The sequence below is a fragment of the Martes martes genome, assembly GCF_963455335.1.
Source record: "Martes martes genome assembly, chromosome: 3".
In the NCBI taxonomy this organism is placed as follows: Eukaryota; Metazoa; Chordata; class Mammalia; order Carnivora; family Mustelidae; genus Martes; species Martes martes.
Window position 1 is genome coordinate 34003231 of NC_137890.1, and position 23485 is coordinate 34026715.

Here is a 23485-nt window from a genome sequence, read left to right on the forward strand (position 1 = left end):
GCTCCAAATTTAAATCAACGCAGCCTCACGCTGGCGACGAGCGCGAGGGGCGGAGCCTGCCCGGCGTGAGCGGGGGACGCGTGGTGTGATTGCCCAGGAGAAAGGAAGGCGCTCCAGTTCCGGGTCAGGCCCTTCACCCGCCTCCCTCGGCCTCCGCCATGGCGAGTAGCAGCGGTGCCGGGGCGGCGGCGGCAGCTGCGGCGAATCTGAACGCGGTGAGGGAGACCATGGACGGTGAGTGCCTGTTTCTCCCCCTTTACCTTGTCTCCGTGTCCCGCAGCCAGGGCGCCCAAGCGGCGGTAAGCCAAGAATGACTTGAGGTACACTTCCTGCCCCAAGGAGCATCCTTGGGGGGTCCTCCCAAGGGACCCGCCAGGACCGTAGTGCTGATGATCCCATCCTTTGAGAGTTGTCTCTTCGCTCTTGCGTAGTTTGTCGCGCGCACGACGTTCCAGCCCCCACGTCAGCCGGGCGCGCGCCTCGTGCCTCCCGCGCGGAACTCGCGCGTCTCCAGCTCCCCGCGCGCCACGCCCCTCGGCCGCGGCGGAAGCCGGGCGTGCTTTCCTGGGGGCTCGGTTTCAGGTGCCGCGCTGCGCCGGGTGCAGAGAGCGCCCTTTTCTCCCTGTCCCGAGCGGGAACCATCCTCAAGACTGTAAGCCTCGTGCGGACCGTAGCCTCGTGTGTTTGGTCGCCGCAGTGTCCTTTGTCTCTGGCCCTAAAGTAGGCTCTTCTTAAATAAGGGGCGAGTGAGCAGGTCGCCCCGTCTGCGGAATTGCTCCATTTCGTCTTGGAGCCCGTGACGCCGGTGTCCGAGGCTGTAGGTGTATTTACTTGTGTTCGCGCCCCAAGGGTCGCGGGTGTCAAGCCTGCGCACACGTGCTAGAAGATGAAGTGTCTTGGAGTTATCCTCTCTCTACTCTCTGATGCTGGTTCCGCCACTTTCTACTCCTGGGGGTGAGTTTGGAGAAGCTACTACGACTACTCCAGTGAGCCTGTGTCTTTCTTTTCTATAAAATGAGGTCACTTCCTCCTAAGGTTCTTGTGGATATTAAATATCCACAGACCAGGTAAAGGCATATCGAAGGTAATGAATCAAAAGATAGTTATTATTACCTTTGTGTTATATTACACGTACGTCCCACTTGCAGACTCCTTTGTCTCCATATTATTCACATCCACTTATATGTGTTTGATGGGTGTTAAATATTGCCTTTTTTTTTTTTTTTTTTGCATTTTCCAGGGGATATTGACATTAGTCTCCATCTCTATTGAAACGTAACTGCAATTCTCACTGGGTAGTGTCGGCCTCCCAGCTCTGTCTCCCGGTCTGTTTCACTGTAGGCTCCACCTACTGATTCAGCCACTCCTTGTGGGGCTACCAGTAAGACTTTAGGCTTTTTCTGCAAGGGTTGGTGCTTTCTTTTTCAAGACCTACTTATATTATTGGAACATTTGCATCTCATTTTTTACATACCAAGTATCTATTTTGCTGTTTCTCCAAAAGTAGAATTTAATTGTTTATTGTATTCAATAGTTTTAGAAGGGGTGAGGAGCAGAGGGAGAGGGACAAGTGGACTCTGCCCTTGGGGGACGGAGCTCCATCCCACCTCCCTGAGATACGACCTGAGCCGAAATCAGGAGTTGGACGCTCAACCGACTGAACCACCAAAGCGCCCCAGATTTTATTCTTAACACCATATTAAGCCTATTTCTCATTCCTTCCTGATGTACCACATTATATGTTGCCCCAGTATCTGAAAGCAGAGTATTCCCATGAAATCTTTCCTAAAGCCAAAATGGTGTATAGTGAAGCAGTTAATATTGATTTATATGGAAAAATTTTTGAGTGTTCTCAGACTGAAAAAATAACCTTTCTTAGGTTTTTCTGATACCTTAGGACATATCTTAACAGATGCACAAAGTAAATACAGATAAAGCACAGATGCTCGGAGACACTGTTCAGAGCTCTGGCAGCTTGATGGTGAGATGTTCAATGTAGTTCCTGGGGAAGGAGCTTGGCAGTGACACTCTTAAGTGCTACGGTCATGCCCTGTAATGGCTTACTACAAACAAACACTGAACGCTATTTTCATTTTTGCCTTTTTTCATAAAAGTGAAAACTCGGATTGCTTTTGGAGCAAAAATAGCTACTAATATAAATCTTCTGTAAAAGCAGAGGGGAGTAAGACAAACTTTCGCAAAGTGGGTGATGGTTGTATTGACTTACACCTTTGCTTGGAAGCCAGTGTTTGTTTTAAACGAGTGGAGAGTATGAGGCCTCACTTCTGTCAGGTTATGTTAGCTATGCTTAGGTTCCTTATTATATGGCCATAGGATCTCATTTGGATGGAAACTCCCATTTTATCTCTGGTGGAACTATTGATGTACAAATGAGAACTGATTGTATTGGTTGGATCAGGATTTTTACTGTGTGTGTAAAATGAAGATTATTGAGTGTAAGAACATGACAAAGTGAAGAAATAACAGATTTTTTAAAAAATTCAATGAGAGGCTGTGTTTCTTAGAGAACACTGCTCCTCTACCACACAGTTCGCCCACAAACCTCAAGATAGGAAGGCCCCAGTTGGCAGTGAATCATCATTTGTTAAATGTGGCAGCTAGGGACTATCATGTCCATTAGAATTCTGAACTTATAGAAAATCCCTGCTATCATGCCATAATTGGAGTCCAGGACAGTCATATAAAATGGGAAGTTGAATTACTCCAAAGTTAATGGATGTTCCATGTTGTCTATAATAATTGAGGCCCAAAGGTAAACACAGAAGCACACTGTAAATAATTGGCCATACACTGAACTGGAAAAATTCTACATGTTGTCATTTTATTTTATTTATTTTTGAAGATTTTATTTATTTATTAGCACATGCACAGCCATGCACTTGTGAGATGGTGCTCAGAGGGAGAGACAGACTCCCTTTTGGGAATGGGTTCCCTTCTCTGGGGAATCCCAGAATCCTGAGATCATGACCTGAGCCTAAGTCAGATGCTTAACCGACTGAGCCACCCAGGTGTCCCCATGTTATCATTTTATAGTCCCAAGTTCCTCCACATTCATTCCCAGAAATAAAACTTTAGCTTGGCCAAAGGGCTAGACAGAACTACCTAAATAACATAATCATTTGAAATGTTGTTAATGTGGGGTTTAACTCTATTTAAATCTAGCCATGAGAGTCAAAAGTTTGAGTCTGACTATGCACTTTCAAGATCTAGTATATTCTCAACTTCCTTACTACTTCTCTCCCATCAGCACTAGAGTCGGCTAACAGTAATTTAATCTTTTTGGTTTTAAAAGATTTTTATTTATTTCAGAGGAAGAGAAAGAGTGAGCACAAGCGTAAGTGGGGTGAATGGCAGAGGGAGAAGCAGACAGACTGCTGAGCTGGGAACTCGATGCAGGGTTCCATCCCAGTCATGACCAAAGCCGAAGGCAGATGCTTAACTGACTGAGCCACCCAGGTGCCCCAGTAATTTAATCTTTTAATGGATCTGAATGATTTCAGGGTTGTAGAACTCAGCTATAAACACTTACATTTTTGTTGTGAAATGAAAGTATTTTGATACTGATATTTCAAAAGTAGGTAGACTTTTTAATATATCTATGTGGCTCAGTCTGAAAGGAACCTGACTGATCCTGGCCCTGATTTAGTATAAGCTCTTGTATCAATCCCCTACTCTCACTTTTCGATCCTCAGCATTCTCTTCCAGATTCCTTCTTTAAAATGTTGGTCTTTTCTACCTCTCTCTCTGTTCTCCAGTGTACTCACTTGCCTCTTTTGTTTTTCAGGGTTTTGAAATTTTAGATACTATATTGATAGTTTCATACTTTCTTATTTTCATATATTTTAAAATTTTCCTTATGCTTCCAATTACTACTAGTAATTATGTTCTTTATAATTGTAATAAAAATGAACCTCTTCCTTACCAGAGGGTTTCAGTGTAGTGCTGCTTTATTATATATCAGGTAGCAAGCTAGAAGAAGGAGTTAAGAGAGTTCACAGCGTATAAGGTGGTGTCAGTGAAACAAATGTATGGTCCCTAGGCTGTCAGTCTAGTTACTCATGGGGGAAGGAAAACTAGGAATCTTTATTCCTTTCTTTTACCTCCCCTACCTTCTGTTTCTCACTAAGCCCTTTCAGTTCTTCCTTCATCTCAGATTTGACCACTTGTCCTAATCTCTCCTGTCCATGCCATCTACTCGTCTATCCCCAAGATGGCAGTCACTTAACTGGACTCCCTCTCCATGGGTTTTCTGTCTCTTTCCAAGATCCATACCCTATTATGCAGCCAGAATCTTTTAAAAATGAAAATCTGATTGTCATACTCCCGTTTTTATGTTTGTTAATAGCTTCCCGAAGTTCTGAAATCTTTACTAGAGCCTTAGTGGGTGTTTATGTCTGTCTTTTCTCATATTTTACACTTATGCTGCTCCTTTAATTACATTACCTTTACATGAAGAACCTTTTGGATCTATGAAAGGTTCTTTACCAAGTTCTCTTTAGTCAGGGAACTTTTACACTAACTGTTTTTTTCCCTCTCACTCTCTTAGCACTTCTTCCTACCTCTGCATTAGTTAGGTTGATTTCTTGTCACTCTTGAAGTCACTATCTTGAAGTCACTTGTCACTATCTTTCACAACTGTGTAAGACACCCTTCTAATTTGTTTTGGAGGTGTGCTTTTCTTGTCCCTCTTTCCCATATAACTAGGATCAGTTATTATTTAGTATCTCTCCCTTGTAGAATGTAATTCCATGAGGATTGGGACTGTATCTGTCTTTCCCACAACTATATTTCCAGCAGTAGTGTAGTAGGCACAGAGTACACCTAAGGACCAATTATACAGTAGGCACTGCAGAAGTACTTATTGTAGATGGCTTATGAATTTAGGAGGCAAAGACCCACATACATTTTACAAGAAAGCTTAAAGAAGGAAATACTAGTCCTGAGATGGACCTGAAAGAGAGCATGGAGTTACATGGAGAGAAGAGAAAAGGCACAGGAGAAAAGCATGAACTAAGGCAAGAAGTCAGGAACAAGCAGAGCGTTGATAGATGGGGTCTACCATGAAGAGAAAACTGGAGAGGAGAATTTTAGCAGCAGATAATGGTGATGCTGATGATGGTGGTAATGTTGGAGACTTGGAGTAGGGTCAGAGAGTACATGTTTTCGTTTGCTGCTGCATAACAAACCATCCCAGACTTACTGGCATAAAACAACAATTACTTGTCTCTCATGGTTCTGGGTTGGCTAGGCTTAACAGGGTAATTCTCATAGAGGGCCTCTAATGCATTGCAGTTAGTGCTGAATCTAGAGTCATCCCGAAGCTTCCTCACTCACAGTCTTCTAGTTGACATGCCTGTTAGCTGGGCCTGCAGCAGGGGCTGTTGTCTGGAACATGTGGGTTTCTTCCCGCTTGGTGGCTGGGTTGCAAGGGAGAGTGCCTCAAGAAAGAGCCAAGAGGAATCTCTCTCGCCTTTTTAAGTGTCAGAAGTCATACAGTGTCACTCTTGGGAGATGCAGCTGTGAGCCCTGAGCATACCCGTACGTTCTTGCTCAGCAGGCCAAGAAGACAAGGCCCTGGCTGCTCTTTCTTCCTGCTATTTCTCAGCGGTCTATTTACGGTGAACAACTTGAGGGATAAGGTAACAGCTACTTCCATATAAAGAGCAAGTTTGCTAACTGCTGACTTTAAAAGTAGGGATTTCCCAGGCTCACTGTTCTTCAGCTGTGAATACAGTCTGTGAGTGTAATGTGTTCTTTCACTCCTGTCAAAGGGAAGAAGCTACCTGGTTATTTCAGTGTTTGATGAAAAGGTATTCATAAGACTCAGTACTTTTTCTCTAATTTTAAAGTTTTAGCAAAAGACAACAGTACATTGTTAACATGCCAGAGGATAGCTATAGGAAGTTACCATTATCCTTAATGTTAGTGTTAAAAGCATTCCAAATAAAATTAGAAATGCTTACTTTCACTGAATTTTTTTTTTTTCTAACCACTGATATGAAAGTTTAAGCAAATAATGCAGGATAAGAAAAGGAAAAGACTATTAGGAAGGGCATGAAACTATTATTTATAGGTAAAATGATTATCTAATTAGAAAACGAGAATTAACTGAAAAACTTCAGTAGAATTTGTTAAGGTGTCTGACTACAAAATAAAAATAAGTCATATTCTAGAACATTTACACTAATCTCCTAGAATATACCAAAGCAAGGTAGAATGCATTTGTGAAGACAAAACTAAAAATTAAAGAAATTGGGGGTTCACTACCAAAATTGATGATGATGGAGCACTTGGCTAAAACCTTCTGCTCGAAGCATATAAAAATGACAGGAAATAATACTAAAATGCAGTTATTGTCACAGCCATGTTCAAAAACAAGAAAGGGAAATCTCCTGGTTAGAAGGAGAGAGGTTTTCCCCCAAAGAGGAGCAGATGGGAACCACAGCAGGAGACTGGGAGTGGACCCTGACAAAGCACGTTGCCCTGCCTGAGTGAAGCTGGGGCCAGAAATGTGCCATCTGCCATGGCCAGGAATTGGGAAGTACCGTCCGCGTGTCTGTGGCTCTGGAGCCAGTGTGCTTCCACTAGGTCTGTGCCAGAGGCCTGAGGCCAGGGTGAGATTGCCCATCCAAGGATGCTTCACCCGTTCAGAACATCAAGAAAAATCTCCTGTTGAAGATGAGCTTCCAGACAGAAATCACTAAGTACCTAAGGTAGATGAAAAACAACTCCCATGAGAACTGAAAAAAGAGAAGGTAGTAATAATAGTTCTTTGTGCAGTAGATGCCAGTGGACACAGCATTCTGAGTATGTCTTATAATCCTCACAATGATCCTGTAAAAGAAGTACTATCACCCCTATTTCACAGTGTGATAAAATAAAGGCACAGAAAGGTTACCTTTTGAGACACCTGGGTGGGTCAGACTTATGTCTGCCTTCAGTTCGGGTCGTGATCCCAGGGTCCTGGGATTGAATCTCAAATCGGGCTCCTTGCTTAGCCAGGAGTCTGCTTCTCCCTCTGCTGGCTGTTCTTTCTCTTCCTAATAATTAATAAATAAAGCCTTAAAAAAAAAAAAGAAAGGTAGCCTTGCCTACCAAGTAATGAAGGTGAAATTTGAAGTCAGGTGCTGTAGAGAGCAGACCTTTACCACTCTTTTGGTGCTTGCTTATACTTGAAGAAACGGAAAACACAAATCTCAGAAATGGCCAAAGATAAGAATATAGCTTCAGTAGGTAAAGGCAGAAACAATAGCCACAAAATAAGTGGTTATAAAAAAGCATTTAACTGAAATAAGGACAAGCAATTAATGGGGGAGGATTAGAAATCTTTAAATAGAGTTATTGAAATAAATTCAGCAGATAACATGAACGACAGCCTGCATATAGCTGAAGAGCAGTATTGGTATGTTGGCATATCAAAACTGAAGAAATGGAACAGAAAGGACTGTCAGCTTCCAGCCAAGATGGAGTAACAAAACTGGGTTTACACTTCTACCTGGAAAAAACAAAAACCCAGACAGACCAATGATTTTCAGGGCACTGGACATCAGATGGTAAAGGGCAGTGATCCCAGAGACAGTAAATGAAGAGAGCCCAATTGTTGCCTGCTCTTGGTACCTTCAGAAAGTCTCCAGGCCTCAGCGTAGTTGGGGAGTAGTGTGGACCCCCAAGGTTAGCAGAAGGAGTTCAGAGTCCAGGGAGACCAAAGCAGGTAGAGTTTGTAGGACTGAATACCTGAGAGGAAAGAGCTTACAGAGAGAGAATTCTGGAGACCAGTGGGAAGGTCCCCCTCAAATACTGAGCAGAACATTTGATTAGCACATGTGTGTGAGGAAAGTACCTACAAAGCTAGGAAAGGCATCCGAAAGAATTAGAGGGAACAGCACACAGTGCTCACCAAAGGCTGAAAACTGCTTGTATCTATCAGCCAGAATGGAAGACTTCGTAATTCACGAGGCATTTAGTAGAGCACTCAGAAGGGTCTTGCCTCAGTGATGAGGAACAATTAGCTGTACGCTAAACAGAGTTCTGATCCTGACTATATAAATTTAAGAGACTCAAAAGTGTCAAACATAATGAAATAATGAGATAACTGCATCTCATTACAAAGCCCAAGAATATGTGTGAAAATATTCTAAAAAAGAATATGTATAGAAATATAAAAATAGCAACCAGCAAGGTAAAATTTACAATGTCAAGCATCTAATTAAAAATTATTAAGTATGCAAAGCTGGAAAATACAACCCATGATAGAAAAATCCAGTCAGTTGAAACAGACCTGAAACTGACACAGATATTAGAATTAGACGGACAAGGGCATTAAAACTGTACTCCCATGTATTCCAAAAGTTAAGTATAGGCACAGAAGACATTTAAGGAAAAAAAAACCCTTAAGATTCTAGAGATGAAAATGAATGTCTGATACGAAGAGGTGGTAAGGACCCATCCCATAAACATCATGGGATGTTTTTTGTTTTTTGTTTTTCTTGGATGTTAGTTTTTTGAAGGAGTTGGACTTCATGTATCCTTCAATATTGTTAACTTTCGCATTCATCCCAAAATAACTTAGTTTTTATGCAGTTCAAGTCAGAATCCAAATGGACTTTGTGCTTGGAATTGATTAAGATTTTTAGAGAGGGAAAGAGGCAGGGGAGGGCAGAGAGAGAGGGAGAAAGAGAATCTTAAGAAGGCTCCATGCCCAGGGAGGAAATGCCGGGCTGGATCTCACAACACTGAAATCATAAAGTAAACTGAAGTCAAGAGTCTGATCCATAACCACCTGAGCCACCCAGGTGCCCCTTGATCAAGATTTTTAAGTTCGCTGAAAGAATAAAAAAGCTTGTGAAAGGAAAGATAACAAAGAATGTTTAACCTTCTGTATGTTGATAAATGTTTGTAATTAAAATTATGGTTCTGACATAAGATAGAGATGCAACAGATCCACAGATAAATGGGAATTTACTATGTAATAAAGGTGGTATCTTAACCGAGTAGTAGAAGGACAGGTCACTCAATAAATAGTGTTGAGGAAATGGGCTTATTTCTGGGAGGTAAAGTTAGATCCTATCTTCCACCCAAACTCCAGGGAGCTAAATGTTTATAGGCAGGCAGGAAATAAACTTTGAAGTGATGGAAGGGAATGCTGGTGGATAATTATATAATCTTTGCATGGAGAATAACTTTCTAAGTATAATGCCAAGGGAAAATATTACAGGAAGCCATAGATAACATGTTGACCATTGACTTTAACAAATTCTAAACATGCTCTGGGGACCAACCACCATAAAACAAAATTTAATGAAGCCGATGTACTTATATTCTGTGCTTCTCTTTGCTAGTGTTTCTTATGTCAATTATTTTTATAAACTATAGTAAAATGAAGTATTATAAAAATGAAGTTTAAAAAATAAGCTTTCATTTTTTACTATTGGATTTTAATGGACATGATTACTTTGTCAAATTGTAGAAGATTCTAAGTACTTTTAAAGGCTTAAATATGTATATTACTGAGCAGTTCCACTTTTAGGAATTTATCCTAATGAAATAAAATGAAGTTAGCATGTACAAATGCTTATCATAGGATTATTTCAGTAGGGAAATAATAAGTCTTAAAATAGTAGGATAGTTAAGTAATGTATGTGTTTTCATGAAACGGGATGTTATGAAACTAAATTACATTGTAAAAGCGTACTAAAAATGGAGAAATGTTCAGAATAATCCTGATTATGATGCATATATTTAAGTAGTAAATGGTAGAATATAAATCAAAGTGTAAAAGAGCAGTTATGTGGAGGTAGGGTATAAGTGTATTTCTGTATTACATGACAATTTCAAAATCTAGTGATGTTGTGCTAGTTCTTTGGTACTTTGCAGTATTATATGAACTAAAACCAAAGTATTGTTGTATACATTTTTTACTGTAATTTTTTTTTGAAGTTTCTTCTGTGTCTTTTTCAGTTCTGCTGGAAATTTCAAGAATTTTGAATACTGGCTTAGATATGGAAACTCTGTCTATTTGTGTACGGCTTTGTGAACAAGGAATTAATCCAGAAGCTTTATCGTCAGTTATTAAGGAACTTCGCAAGGCCACTGAAGCACTAAAGGTTAGAGTCTGTGTGTTAGTTCATTCTAAAGAAAGATTCTTTTGTTTAGAAGATGGTTAATGAGTTTATGTGAAAGATCCTACTTAAATACTATTAAACTAGCTTTTGTCACCATCAGAAATTCTGTAAACAGAACTTAGTAGCAGATGTTCAGTTACAAAAATTGCTACTATCATGGACCACGTTTTCTCTTCACAGAAGTCTCCAGGTATGTTTAGAATTTTCCTTGTGAGTAAAATTGTGTCTGTGCCCAAAAAGATTTGTACAAGGCCAGTACCTGTGAATGTGACCTTATTTGGAAATTGTTTATCAGCAAGTATAATCAAGTTAAGATAAGATCATAATGGATAACGGATGTCCTTATACGACAAGGGAAATTCGGACCGATACACCAAGAGAGCACCATGTGGAGACCCAGACGCAGACACAGCCTCGTGACAGTGGAGGCAGAGATTGCAGTAGTGGCCTAGGATTGTTGGCAGCCATCAGAAGCTACGAAGAGGCAAGGATCTTCTGCTAGAGCCTTCTGACTCCGTAATTTGGAACTTCTGGCCTTTAGAACTGCGAGAAAATAAATTTCTGTTGTTTTAAGTCACCCAGTTTATGGCAGTTGGTAATGGCAGCCCTAGAAAGCTAGTATTGGTTTCACTATCAGCAAGTGGGGTGCTGTTGTAACAAATATCTACAAGTCAGGAAGTGGCTTTGGAGTTAAGTGTTGGGTAGAAGTTGGAAACTTTTACATACTTAATAGAAAGGACCCAGATTTCCTTGAAGAAAGTGTTGGTAGAACTCTGGACATTAAAGGCAATTCTGGTAGGGGCTCAGAAAGGAGAGAAGAGCAGTAGGGAAAGCTTTAATTTTCTTATTGTCTTGTACATATATCATGATGAGCAGAATGTTGCTGGAAATAATGGACATTAAAGGGGCTTCAGGTGAGATCTTGTAGGGAACATATTATTGAACACTGGCAGGAAGGTTGTCCTTGCTATAAAATGACAGCACCTGGCTGAATTGTGTTTTACAAGTGGAAGAAAAATAAAACTTGTAAATGATGAACTTGGACATTTAGCTGAGGAAATTTCCTAGCAAAGTGCAGAAAGTGTAAGAGCAAGATTTTTCCTTGCTACTTAAAATAAAATACAAGATGAATGAGAAATCAAGGAAGGAACTGGTAAGCGAAAAGGAACCAGCACTTGATTCGGAAAATTCTCAGCCTTACCCAGAGAGCATGCTCTAGAGAGAAAGCCCAGAGATGTGGCTCTGGTGAGGAGTTTGGATGTGTGATTTATAAATGTAGTCAGCCGTCTTGGACTTGACTGAAAGGAACCCGGACAAAATAAAGGAAAGCTGGGATTCTGTACTTCTGGATTCTGCAGGAAGGAAACTGGCCAGTAGGCCTACATGTCTGTGACCATGTGTTTCTTCTTCAAGAAAAGGGAAGAATTGGGGTGCCTGATTGGCTCAGTGGGTTAAGCCTCTACCTTCAGCTCAGGTCATGATCTCAGGGTCCTGGGATTGAGCCCCACACCGGGCTCTCTGCTCAGCAGGGAGCCTGCTTCCCCCTCTCTCTCTGCCTGCCTCTCTGCCTACTTGTGATCTGTCTGTCAAATAAATAAATAAAATCTTTAAAAAAAAAAAAAGGGAAGAATGGCACATAGTAGCTCTGAGAGGAAGGGACTGCTGAGGCCAATTGGCTGCACTGCCACTGTGGGCCCAGAGGACCACCTTTTTTCAAATACAAACTCACCACTTTTTAGTTGCTTACATTGGAAACAGGAAAGGTATATTCTCTCTCTTACTTTGCGTACATGATTTAAAATCTTGGGTGATTTTATTTCCATGTTTATATAACAGTAACTCACTACAGATACAGATTCAGGTTAGTCCCTCTGAAAACTTGTCCAAGGACAAAGTGACTTTTCTCCAGCTTTTTTTTTTTCCTTTGAGAAAACAAAACTATATAATACATGTAGTTTACCCATCTCAAATTTAGTCAGTCTCTAGTAAATTCCAGTGATTTGGGTTGTTTTTGAGAATTTTTAAACTTTATGTTTTTAAAAGATTTTTATTTGACAGAGACACAACAAGAGAGGGAACACAAGCAGGGGGAGTGGGAGAGGGAAAAACAGGCTTCCCACAGAGCAGGGAGCCCAATGTGGGGCTCGAACCCAGGACCCTGGGATCATGACCTGAGCTGAAGGCAGATGCTTAACAACTGAGCCACCCAGGTGCCCCAAGATTTTTAAAACTTGAAACACAGAAAGGTAAACAGAAGACATTTACAGAGCAAAACTTTATCATAAAGAGAGTATCTGTACAATTTTCATTGCTAGAGCCCTACAAGTTCCCTTGAGCTCCCCTATCACTATATCACTAACCTCCCCTGCTCCCCCTTCCAGTAATTACTACCCTGATTTTCATGGTAGAAGCTTTCGTATTTTTAACAGTTTTACTGACTAAACATGGGTTTTTAAATGATGCAGTTTAATTTTGTAAAATTTTTGAATGTGGTATAAAATGGAATCTTTTTTTTTTTTAATTTTATTTTTTTAGTGTTCCAAGATTCGTTGCTTATGCTCCACACCCAGTGCTCCATGCAATACGTGCCCTCCTTAATACCCACCACCAGGCTCACCTAACCCCCAACCGCCCCCCAAAACCCACAGTTTGTTTCTCAGAGTCCATAGTCTCTCATGGTTCATCTCCCCCTCCGATTTCCCCCAGTTCACTTTTCTTTTCCTTCTCCTAATGTCCTCCATTATAAACCAGAATCTTACAGCACAGTCTTTACTGGGTTCTTCATTTAACATTATGTTTGAGAGGGTATTTTTTTGTTTTTTGTTTTTTTGAGAATAGTTGACACATGAGTTTTACATTAGTTTCAAATGTACAACTTAGTGACTTGTCAGGCTTATATATTTTTTTTATTTTTTATTTTTATTTTTTAAAGATTTTACTTATTTATTTGACTGAGAGAGAGAGGGAACACAAGCAGGGGGAGTGGGAAAGGGAGAAGCAGGCTTCCCACCGAGCAGGAAGTCTGATGTGGGCCTTGATCCCAGGACCCTGGGATGATGACCTGAGCCGAAGGCAGCTGCTTAACAACAGAGCCACCCGGCACCCTATATATTTTTTTTTAAAGATTTTTTATTTATTTATTAGAGAGGGAGCCAGCGAGAGGAGGGGCAAAGCAGGGAGCCTGACACAGGGCTGGGTCCCAGGGCCCTGAGATCATGACCTGAGCCAAAGGCAGATAAGCTTAACTGACTGAGCTACCAGCTGCCCCAGCAGGTTTGCTGCCGGCTGCCCTGTAACATCACTATTAAAATATTACTGACTGTTCTTTATGCTGTGACTTTGATCCCTGTGCCTTACTCATTTCGTAACTGGAACCCTTTCTTCCTCTCCCCTTCACCCATTTTGTCCATCCCCCTCACTCCTCCCCTCTATGGGCCATCAGTTTCTTCTGTTTTTATAGGTCTGATTCTGCTTTTTGTTTATTCTTTTTTTTTTTTTTTTTTTAAGATTCCACTTCAGAGTAGAATCATGTAAGGTTCTTTTTTTTTTTTTAAGACTTTATTTGAGAGAGCGTAAGACTTTATTTGTGCAAGTGTACACAGGAGCAGGGGGAGGGATAGAGAAAGGAGGAAGAGAGAGAATGTCAAGCAGATTCTGTGTGCGGAACCCAGGCACCCCGGAGGTTTGTTTATGTTGTGTGTGGCTGTGATACAGTCCTTTTCACTGAAATAATGCTTCGTTGTACAAATATACTACTATTCAGTTATCCTTTCTTCTGTGAGTGGATATTCGATTGCTTCCAGTGTGGGGCTGTTAGGACTATGGGCTGTGAGCCTAGTTGTGCGTGTCTCATGATGCATCTGTGCGTGCATTTCTGCTCGGTGGTGTGTATCTACAAATCAGGTTGCTTGGTTTTTAGGTAATCTTTATCTTCAACTTGAATAGATAATGCCAGACTTTTCTAAAGTAGTTGTGTTTCTGTTTCCACGAGCACCATGTGAGTTTCCCTTTCGTGCCCCAAATCTCACCAATACTTATTATTGTGTTTTTAATTTTAGTCATTTTGGTGGGTGTGTATGGGTTTCTTAGGTGGTTTTATTTGTATTTCTCCTAGTACCAATGAGGTTGAATGTGTTTTTACATGTTTTTTTGGCTGTTTTCTTCTGCGAGATACCTTTTCAAGTAGTTTTTCCATTTTTTTCTGGGTTGTCTGTTTTTTCTTTTATATTGGTAGTCTTAAATATTCTGAATGTGAAACCTTTGTTAAATGTGCATATAGGTTGCTAATTTCTTTTAGTCAGATTTTTAAATCTTTATAGAAATTATTCAAATTTTGTTTCTTTTTAATTCAACTGTGCTTTCATATGACAGAAAGAAAAATAGCTGAATACTGTAAGAATAAATAATGTTTCCGAGTACTTTGAGTCACAGCAATGATAGTGTACTGCTACTGCTGTTAGTAGTTTCCTGCTGAGGAAACTGAAGCTTGTGGTGGCCAGCTTCTCCCAAGGACTTACTGAGAAGTAGTTGAGCTGAGATTTGAACTTGGACTCTGGCTTCAGAGCTGTTAACTACTAAGTTTTTACCTGCAGTAAGTTCTAAAAAAATATCTAAGCCTGCTTTTTGAGAAATGGTAAAATGTGATTAGAATAATGGACTGACGTATGGGAACACTCCCTGGTTTCGTGTTCTCTCATAACCCTGCTATTCAAAATAAAATGCAACATCATAGTCTTTGATCAGTAATTTCTGAAATGCTATTGGAAAATAATTTATTTAATAAACATCTCACACAACTGCTTAAATTTTTATTGTTTATGTTGGAATTTGACAGAGAGTAGGGAGGCAAAAGAGCATGAAGTTTTCATATTATAATGCATTTTCAGTGCCATACAGGAACCAGAGATAAATAACCTAGCTGATGGGGTAAAAGAGAAACTGACAAGTGTTTTGGCATAGCACTTCCTTCGACAAAATAAACCCAAGGTTTTAGGATAGGAGATTCAGAATTTACCTACTTAATCTAGCTTTTTTAGCTTTGAACATGCTAGTTATTCCATAGTGAGAATAGTGGACCGTAGTGAGATACAGGAGGCAAAATCAATAATTAAGATAAACAAAATCAGAAAGCATTACCCGTTGAATGGAAGATTGGTCTCACAGACACACAAAAACATATTTCTCCATAAACAACAGCCAGTATGCCAGTTTCTCATTAAAACTAGATGGGGAGGAGAATTATGAAAAGTGCCTAGCAAAGAAGAAAAATCTGTTAATTAGAACTTTTTTCTTTAAAGGAATTTTTGAAATATGTTTATAATTTTTATTGAAAAATGCTCATAATTTTAAAGTATTTAAATACCAAAATAGAGAGAAGGAAATAAATAATTCAGAACCACCCAAGAGATAATCAGCAACATTTGGTGAACACCATTCTGTCATGCTACTTTAAAAATAAAAAATAATGCACTTAACTTCATGGATTAAGGAATAACCTTTCACATGTGCTTATTCTCTCTTACTTGCTACTGGTAGGTTGGGATTGGGAGCTGGTTAGCTCTGAGCTGCACTGTGAACCATACCTGGCTTTCCTTGGCCACCCTTTAGACTTTTAAAACATTGGGTGGTTGCTGCTAATTAATTTCTCACTTTATTTTTTGTCTGGTTCTTTCAGAACTAATAATAGAGTAAGGAAAAACTGTCCCTGTTGTGTTCTACTGCCTTTGCCTAGAAATCCTAGTGATTAGAATTTCCTTACATGGTACTTAACCTCTCTTTTAGAATGTGTAAAATAGGGGCATCTGGGTGGCTCAGTGGGTTAAAGCCTCTGCCTTCGGCTCAGGTCATGATCCCAGAGTCCTGGGATCGAGCCCCGTATCGGGCTCTCTGCTCCGCGGGGAGCCTGCTTCCTCCTCTCTCTGCCTGCATCTCTGCCTACTTGTGATCTCTGTCGGTCAAATAAATAAATAGAATGTGTGAAATATAAATCAAGGACATCCTGAAATATTGTAAGGAGCTATTGGTCTAAAATATCCAGTTTTTCCTTTGTTCTTTAGTTAACTATGTAGAAAATTGCAACAGTTTTTCATTAATTGTTTTGTCTTCCTCACAGATTTGTATATTGATATTGTTAAATCATTTATACTAAAAGTAGCTGATTGTGTGTCACCCGGGTCAGTTTCTTTGCATCAGTAGATGTGTCACATTGTATGTATCTCCCACAGCATAAGTAGGACTGTTAATTAAGGTACAGTTTTTAAAAATAGACTATTTTTTTTTTCAGTTTCTGTGTCTTTCAATGAATGCATTTACAGGTAAAATAGGCTTTATTTTTATGAATGATTCTATCAAACACTGAACTTTAGTATTGCCTCCTCAAGGCTAATATTTATGTATAGGCAATCATTTACATATTGTGGCTTCAGAAATTCTGGACAAAACCTTCTTCATGTATCTTCTACTTTAGTACCAAGGTGCCTTGAAATGGACTATTGCTGATGCACTTTACACTAATACGCCTTGCCCTTTCTCTTGGAGCTGCCCTGTATGATCACTGATACCTAGGGGCAGTGATGCCTCTCCTCGCTGTAGGAAGGTTTTGAATGGCGTGAGGACACTGGAGCTGTAGAATTTGGAGTTGGGAGAGAAATAAGGGATTCAATAAGTCTTGTGTCACTACCCATCCTCCCATAGGAGGGAATAAACTTACACAGGAAAGCAAAGTATGGGAAGACTGCTAAAGTTGGTTTTTCCCAGGGCCAATGCTTATGAAATTTTGGAGTCTCTAATGGCAGCCTGGTAACTGGAGCTCTTTAGGAAGCCATTGCTGTCCTTTCAAACAGAGGAGTGCTATATTCCTATAAGGAATGCTATACAAAGTTGATGACTTTCTTAATTTAGGTGAAAATACTTGTTTCATTGTCTGTTTCTTGGAGGAGAACCTCTAAAATTAGTATGAAAATGGAATGGGACCAGACAAATTAAATTGCATTAGAATTAAGGTATTTTAATTTTTTAAAAATTCTAAAATTGTTTATATTATTTCAAGTCTTCTTTGAAGTAAGTGATACTCAGAATGGGGTTAGGAAGACTAAAGGTTTGCAGCTAAAGCTAATGTAAGAACCTTTAAGGGTAAAAAGAAATAAGAAGCCTTTGTTGGAACAAGGGAGATTTTCTCCAAACTAGTTTCTAATCCTTGTAAGTAATAAACCCAAAGAAGCGAAAGGCTAATTAGAATAGCCAGCTACATGGGCAAACAAGGTAGGTTCTGCTGATTGCAAAGAGAATGTTTCAGATTGAGTTAACTACAATTTTCCCAGCATGTTAAGGGATTTTCATGAAAGGACTCTGAACTTAGGCTAAACTTAAAAGCAAGTTTTAATTAAGAAGTTGAAATGTAAATGAATTAAAAGTTTACTGTGTATCTCTAAAATTAAACTTAGCTAAAACCATCATATTCACTCATTGAACACGGGGCTAGATCTTTGGATTGCTGTTCTTCTCAACCCGAGCGAGGCCCACACAGAAGCAAACATGTCTAAGGGACCTGCAGTTGGCATTGATCTTGGCACCACCTACTCCTGCGTGGGTGTCTTCCAGCATGGGAAAGTGGAAATAATTGCCAATGATCAGGGAAACCGGACCACCCCAAGTTATATCGCCTTCACGGACACTGAACGATTGATCAGTGATGCTGTGAAGAACCAAGTGGCGATGAACCCCGCCAACACAGTTTTTGATGCCAAACGCCTGATTGGACGGAGATTTGATGATGCTGTTGTCCAGTCTGATATGAAGCATTGGCCTTTCATGGTGGTGAATGATGCTGGCAGGCCCAAGGTCCAAGTAGAATACAAGGGAGAGACAAAAAGCTTTTATCCAGAGGAGGTGTCTTCTATGGTTTTGACGAAAATGAAGGAAATCGCAGAGGCTTATCTTGGAAAGACGGTTACCAATGCAGTTGTCACAGTACCTGAGTACTTCAGTGATTCTCAGCGTCAGGCTACCAAAGATGCTGGAACTATTGCTGGTCTCAATGTACTTCGAATCATCAATGAGCCAACGGCTGCTGCTATTGCTTATGGCTTAGACAAAAAAGTTGGAGCTGAAAGGAACGTGCTGATCTTTGACTTAGGAGGTGGCACTTTTGATGTGTCAGTCCTTACTATTGAAGATGGGATCTTTGAGGTTAAGTCCACAGCTGGAGACACCCACTTAGGTGGAGAAGACTTTGACAACCGAATGGTCAACCATTTTATTGCAGAGTTCAGGTGCAAACATAAGAAAGATATCAGTGAAAACAAGAGGGCAGTTCGTCGCCTCCGTACTGCTTGTGAACGTGCTAAGCATACACTTTCTTCCAGCACCCAGGCCAGTATTGAGATTGATTCTCTATATGAAGGAATCGACTTCTATACCTCTATCACTCGTGCCCAGTTTGAAGAATTAAATGCTGACCTGTTCCGTGGCAGCCTGGACCCTGTAGAGAAAGCCCTTCGGGATGCCAAGTTAGACAAGTCTCAGATCCACGATATTGTCCTGGTGGGTGGTTCTACCCGTATCTGCAAGATTCAGAAACTTCTCCAAGATTTCTTCAATGGAAAAGAACTGAATAAGAGCATCAACCCTGATGAGGCTGTTGCTTATGGTGCAGCTGTCTAGGCAGCCATCCTTTCTGGAGAAAAATCTGAAAATGTTCAAGATTTGCTGCTGTTGGATGTCACTCCACTTTCTCTTGGCATTGAAACTGCTGGAGGAGTCATGACTTTTCTCACCAAGCGTAATACTACCATTCCTACCAAACAAACACAGACCTTCACTACCTACTCTGACAACCAGCCTGGTGTGCTTATTCAGGTGTATGAAGGTGAGCGTGCCATGACCAAGGACAACAACCTACTTGGAAAGTTTGAACTCACAGGCATACCTCCTGCCCCTCGTGGTGTCCCTCAGATTGAGGTCACTTTCGATATTGATGCTAATGGTATCCTCAATGTCTCTGTCATGGATAAGAGCACAGGAAAAGAGAACAAGATTACCATCACTAATGACAAGGGCCGCTTGAGCAAGGAAGATATTGAGCGCGTGGTCCAGGGAGCTGAGAAGTACAAAGCTGAAGATGAGAAACAGCGGGACAAGGTGTCTTCCAAGAATTCACTTGAGCCTTACGCATTCAACATGAAGGCAACTGTTGAAGATGAAAAACTTCAGGGCAAGATAAATGATGAAGACAAACAGAAGATTCTTGACAAGTGCAATGAAATGATCAACTGGCTTGATAAGAACCAGACTGCAGAGAAGGAAGAATTTGAACACCAGCAGAAAGAGTTGGAGAAAGTCTGCAACCCCATCATCACCAGGCTGTACCAGAGTGCAGGGGGCATGCCAGGAGGAATGCCTGGAGGCTTCCCTGGTGGTGGAGCTCCTCCCTCTGGTGGTGCCTCCTCTGGGCCCACCATTGAAGAGGTTGACTAAACCAACCTGAGAATAAATAGGTTGAGCATTGTTCCACACACAGTATTCAAAGGACCCAAATTTGTAGCAAATTCCATGGCAGTTGTAACGTTGAGCTGCTATAGCAAAAAAACTGGGCATTCTTGGGGCACCTGGGTGGCTCAGTGGGTTAAAGCCTCTGCCTTCGGCTCAGGTCATGGTCTCAGGGTCCTGGGATCAAGCCCCGCATCAGGCTTTCTGCTCAATGGGGAGCCTGCTTCCTCCTCTCTCTCTCTCTGCCTGCCTCTCTGACTACTTGTGATCTGTCAAATAAATAAATAAAAATCTTTAAAAAAAACAAAACTGGGCATTCTTTTTTTTTTTTTTTTAAGATTTTATTTATTTATTTGTCAGAGAGAGAGTACACACAAGTAGGCAGAGAGGCAGGCAGAGGCAGCGAGAGAAGCAGGCTCCCCGCTGAGCAAGGAGCCCGATGTGGGACTCGATCCCAGGACCCCGGGACCACGACCCGAGCCGAAGGCAGCGGCCCAACCAACTGAGCCACCCAGGCATCCCGAAAACTGGGCATTCTTGATACTTGAATATGGAATATGTGCACAGGGAAAGGAAACAAACATTGCACTTTATAAGCACTGTATTGTTAAGTGGAAAATGCAATGTCTTAAATAAAACTGTATTTAAAATTGGCACCAAAAAAAAAAACCCATCGTATTCATATTTGGCATTAAGAAATTACTTATTTAAATCCTTATCTTTTAGAAATATGTGTCCAGGGGCGCCTGGGTAGGCTCAGTCACTTGAGCATCTGACTCTTGATTTCAGCTCAGGTCATGATCTCAGTGTTGTGAGATCAAGCCTCCACTGGGCTCCTCACCAAGCTAACTAAGCCTAGCAGGGAGTCTGCTTCTCTCCCTCTGCCCCTCCCTGAGCACATGTGTGCAGTCACTCTCTTCTCTCTAAAATAAATAAATAAATCTTTTAAAAGGGAAAAGAAATGTCTCAAATCATTTACCGATGACTTACATGGTGTCTGAAAATTTCTGCAGAATAATCAGGGAAAGTATAATAGTTGGTGGTATAGGTGAAGCAGGGTTAGCCCTGTGCCCATTATTCCCTTTTGCCCTTTTTTCCCTCTATTTTCTAACAGGTTTTTTTTCATTCTTAATCCTCTTTTCACACTATAATGAAACATGCAGAAACAGACAAACCAATAAAGACTGGATAAGGTGGATACAGTGTGTGGAGAAGGTCTGCTTATGTCAGTTTTTCAGGTAGCGTGTATTTTTATATTAATTGTATTATTTAATACGATGCAATAGTTTTCCACTGTTAGCCTAGCGGTCAGTTCAAGAGGTAGTTCTGATGTACTGCAAAAAGTGAAAACCTCACTGCATTATCCTCCTAAAAGCGGTTCAGGATATGTGGAGGAGGCATCGTTTGTTAATGACAGTGCAGTATTGACAAATATATCTCCATGGTGTCTCTTTTTTCGTGGTTTTATTATAATGAAACTTACTTTCTTGTTCTAGGCTGCTGAAAATATGACAAGCTGACTTTCTGGAGAAATCCTGATGAGATACGTCAAGCTCTTCAAGAGAATTTGAAGATTGCATTGTAGTCAGGAATGTACAATGAAATTACTGCATGCAGCATTGTAGAAACATTTTCCTTTTTTAAAGAATTATAAAACCATAGCTTTATAAATCAGTGGAAAATGGCTTACAGAGAGAACTATCAGATGTGTTTATATCACATCCTACTTTTTTTTAACAGCTCTAATGCATTGGCATCGCTGTGTTCATATTTATCTATTCCTTATTTATAGCTCTGATAGCTTTAATTTTCTAAGCAGTCTGTCTATCAGATGTGCACATCTGCTGTGCCTGGTTAAAGTATAGTGGAACCCATCAGAAGTAATGTAGTAGTTATGACTTGTTGACATTTCCATTATAAAATTTAATTTTGAATTGTTTATGCAAAGTAACTGTGGATTTGTGTTGTATTGGGCTAAAAGTTGACAGAATTTCAGCCACCATTTGTGAATTTTGATTTAGATTTACAGCGTATATCAGACTTTTTTTTATAAGAGCACAGAAATCATTTGTTTTAACCTGCTCTTCTTTAACAAAGAATATTTAGTTTTTTAAACATGAAAGTTTTCCTGGCACTTAACAATAAGAACCAGATCATTTTTTGTATTGACTGAAAAATAAACCTTAGAAACTTAGATTTTAAAAGTAATGATAGTGCTCATTATTGTCATTTGAACCATTTAAATTTAATGAAAATATTAATTGATAATATTTTTCTTTCTAAGTTCTATACTCTATAAATGATGGCCTAAAAACAATGCATAATGAAATATTTCCAATATGCAAAATTCTTTAATTTTATTACATAAAAATAGTTTGAGTAGTTACCTAATATATCTTGAGTGGTTATCTAATCACTAAATAGGAAGTATCTGTCAACAAATAATAATATTTTCTGAAGGAATAAAGAGTCTGTTCATTAAACAAAAACTAAATAATCAAGTGTGTATCAGGAATTATAAGTATTCCTTTCCAAAGTCACTTTTTGTGTCATTATTTTTTCCCTGAAAGTTTTAGCTAATCAAAGTGATGGTTCAAAATGAATTTTGGAAAATGAAGGATAGTGTTAATTCTGTTCTGTAGCAAAATCTTGATGGAATATTTTATCCAAGTGTGATAGGATTTTAATCTGGTTTTATTTTAGATTTTGTTAGCTTCCATTTGAATGATAGTACAAGTGTTTACTCTTTAGCAGCATTTTTGTATTTCAGACAAAGTAAGGCTTAGTAATTAAGTGACAGCCTTCTGTTGTAAAATCTAGTTGTGATTATTTAGACTTTGTAAGCACCTAGCATCTTTACCAAGGACCCTGGAAGGTGTATTATTGGCAGACTCAGTTGGGAGACAATAATGACTTGTGGTAAGTCATTTATTTGGTAGTAAACACTGTAAGTTCTATATGTTGTTACCCATAAAATCATAAAGAGAACATTTTTGTCAAGCTCCAAAATTGGTATATACTCTTAGGCCACAAGAGTTAATAGTTTTATTTATGACTTTGTAGGTTAAGTTATTTATGTATGATACAAAGCAGGAAAATATATTGAGAAGGCATTATGTTTACAGAGAGCTTCTTTAAGTGTTAAATGTAAACATATATTTTTGATGCATACTATTTAACAAAATCAAAACATTGTGATGATACAATTGGCAGTGTTATGCATGTTGTCAGTGACAAAAATAAAACCATTTTGGTAGTATTGACATGTACTTTTGATTTAATATATACTTTGTGAACACAACTTGTTTCTGTAGGTATTCTGTATTTAGATAAATACTTAGAATGAGGATTATTTAAAGGCTCTATAATTTACAATGTAAAATTAGGCCTGAGGTATAAAATACACTTTCCTCCTGGTAGTGAAAGGAGAACGCTATATTAACATTGCCCCAGTCTTAGAAACAAAGTTGGCTTTTCAAATATATGTGAGATTATATTTTTCTTTACTTCAAGTAACAGATTCTTTACATAGTGGGAGACTGCAAAATTTCATACGTGTGTCAAGCATACTTAAGCGTTTTCTAATAACTGAATCGAGTATTGGTTTTTAAACATACTTTAATTAAACTGAAAAATTTAGTTCTTCACACTAGCAACATTTTTTTTTTCTTAAAGATTTTATTTATTCATTTGACAGACAGAGATCACAAGCAGGCAGAGAGGCAGGCAGAGAGAGAGGAAGGGAAGCAGGCTTCCCACTGAGCAGAGGGCTTGATGCGGGGCTCGATCCCAGGACCCTGAGATCATGACCTGAGCTGAAGGCAGAGGCTTTAACCCACTGAGCCACCCAGGCGCCC

At 39.8% G+C, this 23485-nt stretch overlaps 1 protein-coding gene and 1 pseudogene across 2 annotated transcripts; both read left to right on the forward strand.

The window, feature by feature from the left end:
• The first annotated feature begins 38 nt into the window (after window positions 1-38).
• On the forward strand, window positions 39-23274 carry MZT1 (mitotic spindle organizing protein 1). Its single transcript, XM_080797866.1, has 3 exons — window positions 39-234; window positions 9979-10124; window positions 21125-23274. The coding sequence occupies exons 1-3, from the start codon at window positions 159-161 to the stop codon at window positions 21146-21148; spliced, it is 246 nt and encodes an 81-aa protein (XP_080653992.1). The 5' UTR covers window positions 39-158; the 3' UTR covers window positions 21149-23274.
• On the forward strand, window positions 17676-19616 carry LOC308340337 (heat shock cognate 71 kDa protein-like; annotated as a pseudogene). Its single transcript has one exon. The product of its transcript is annotated as a heat shock cognate 71 kDa protein-like (transcript).
• Window positions 23275-23485: the final 211 nt, after the last annotated feature.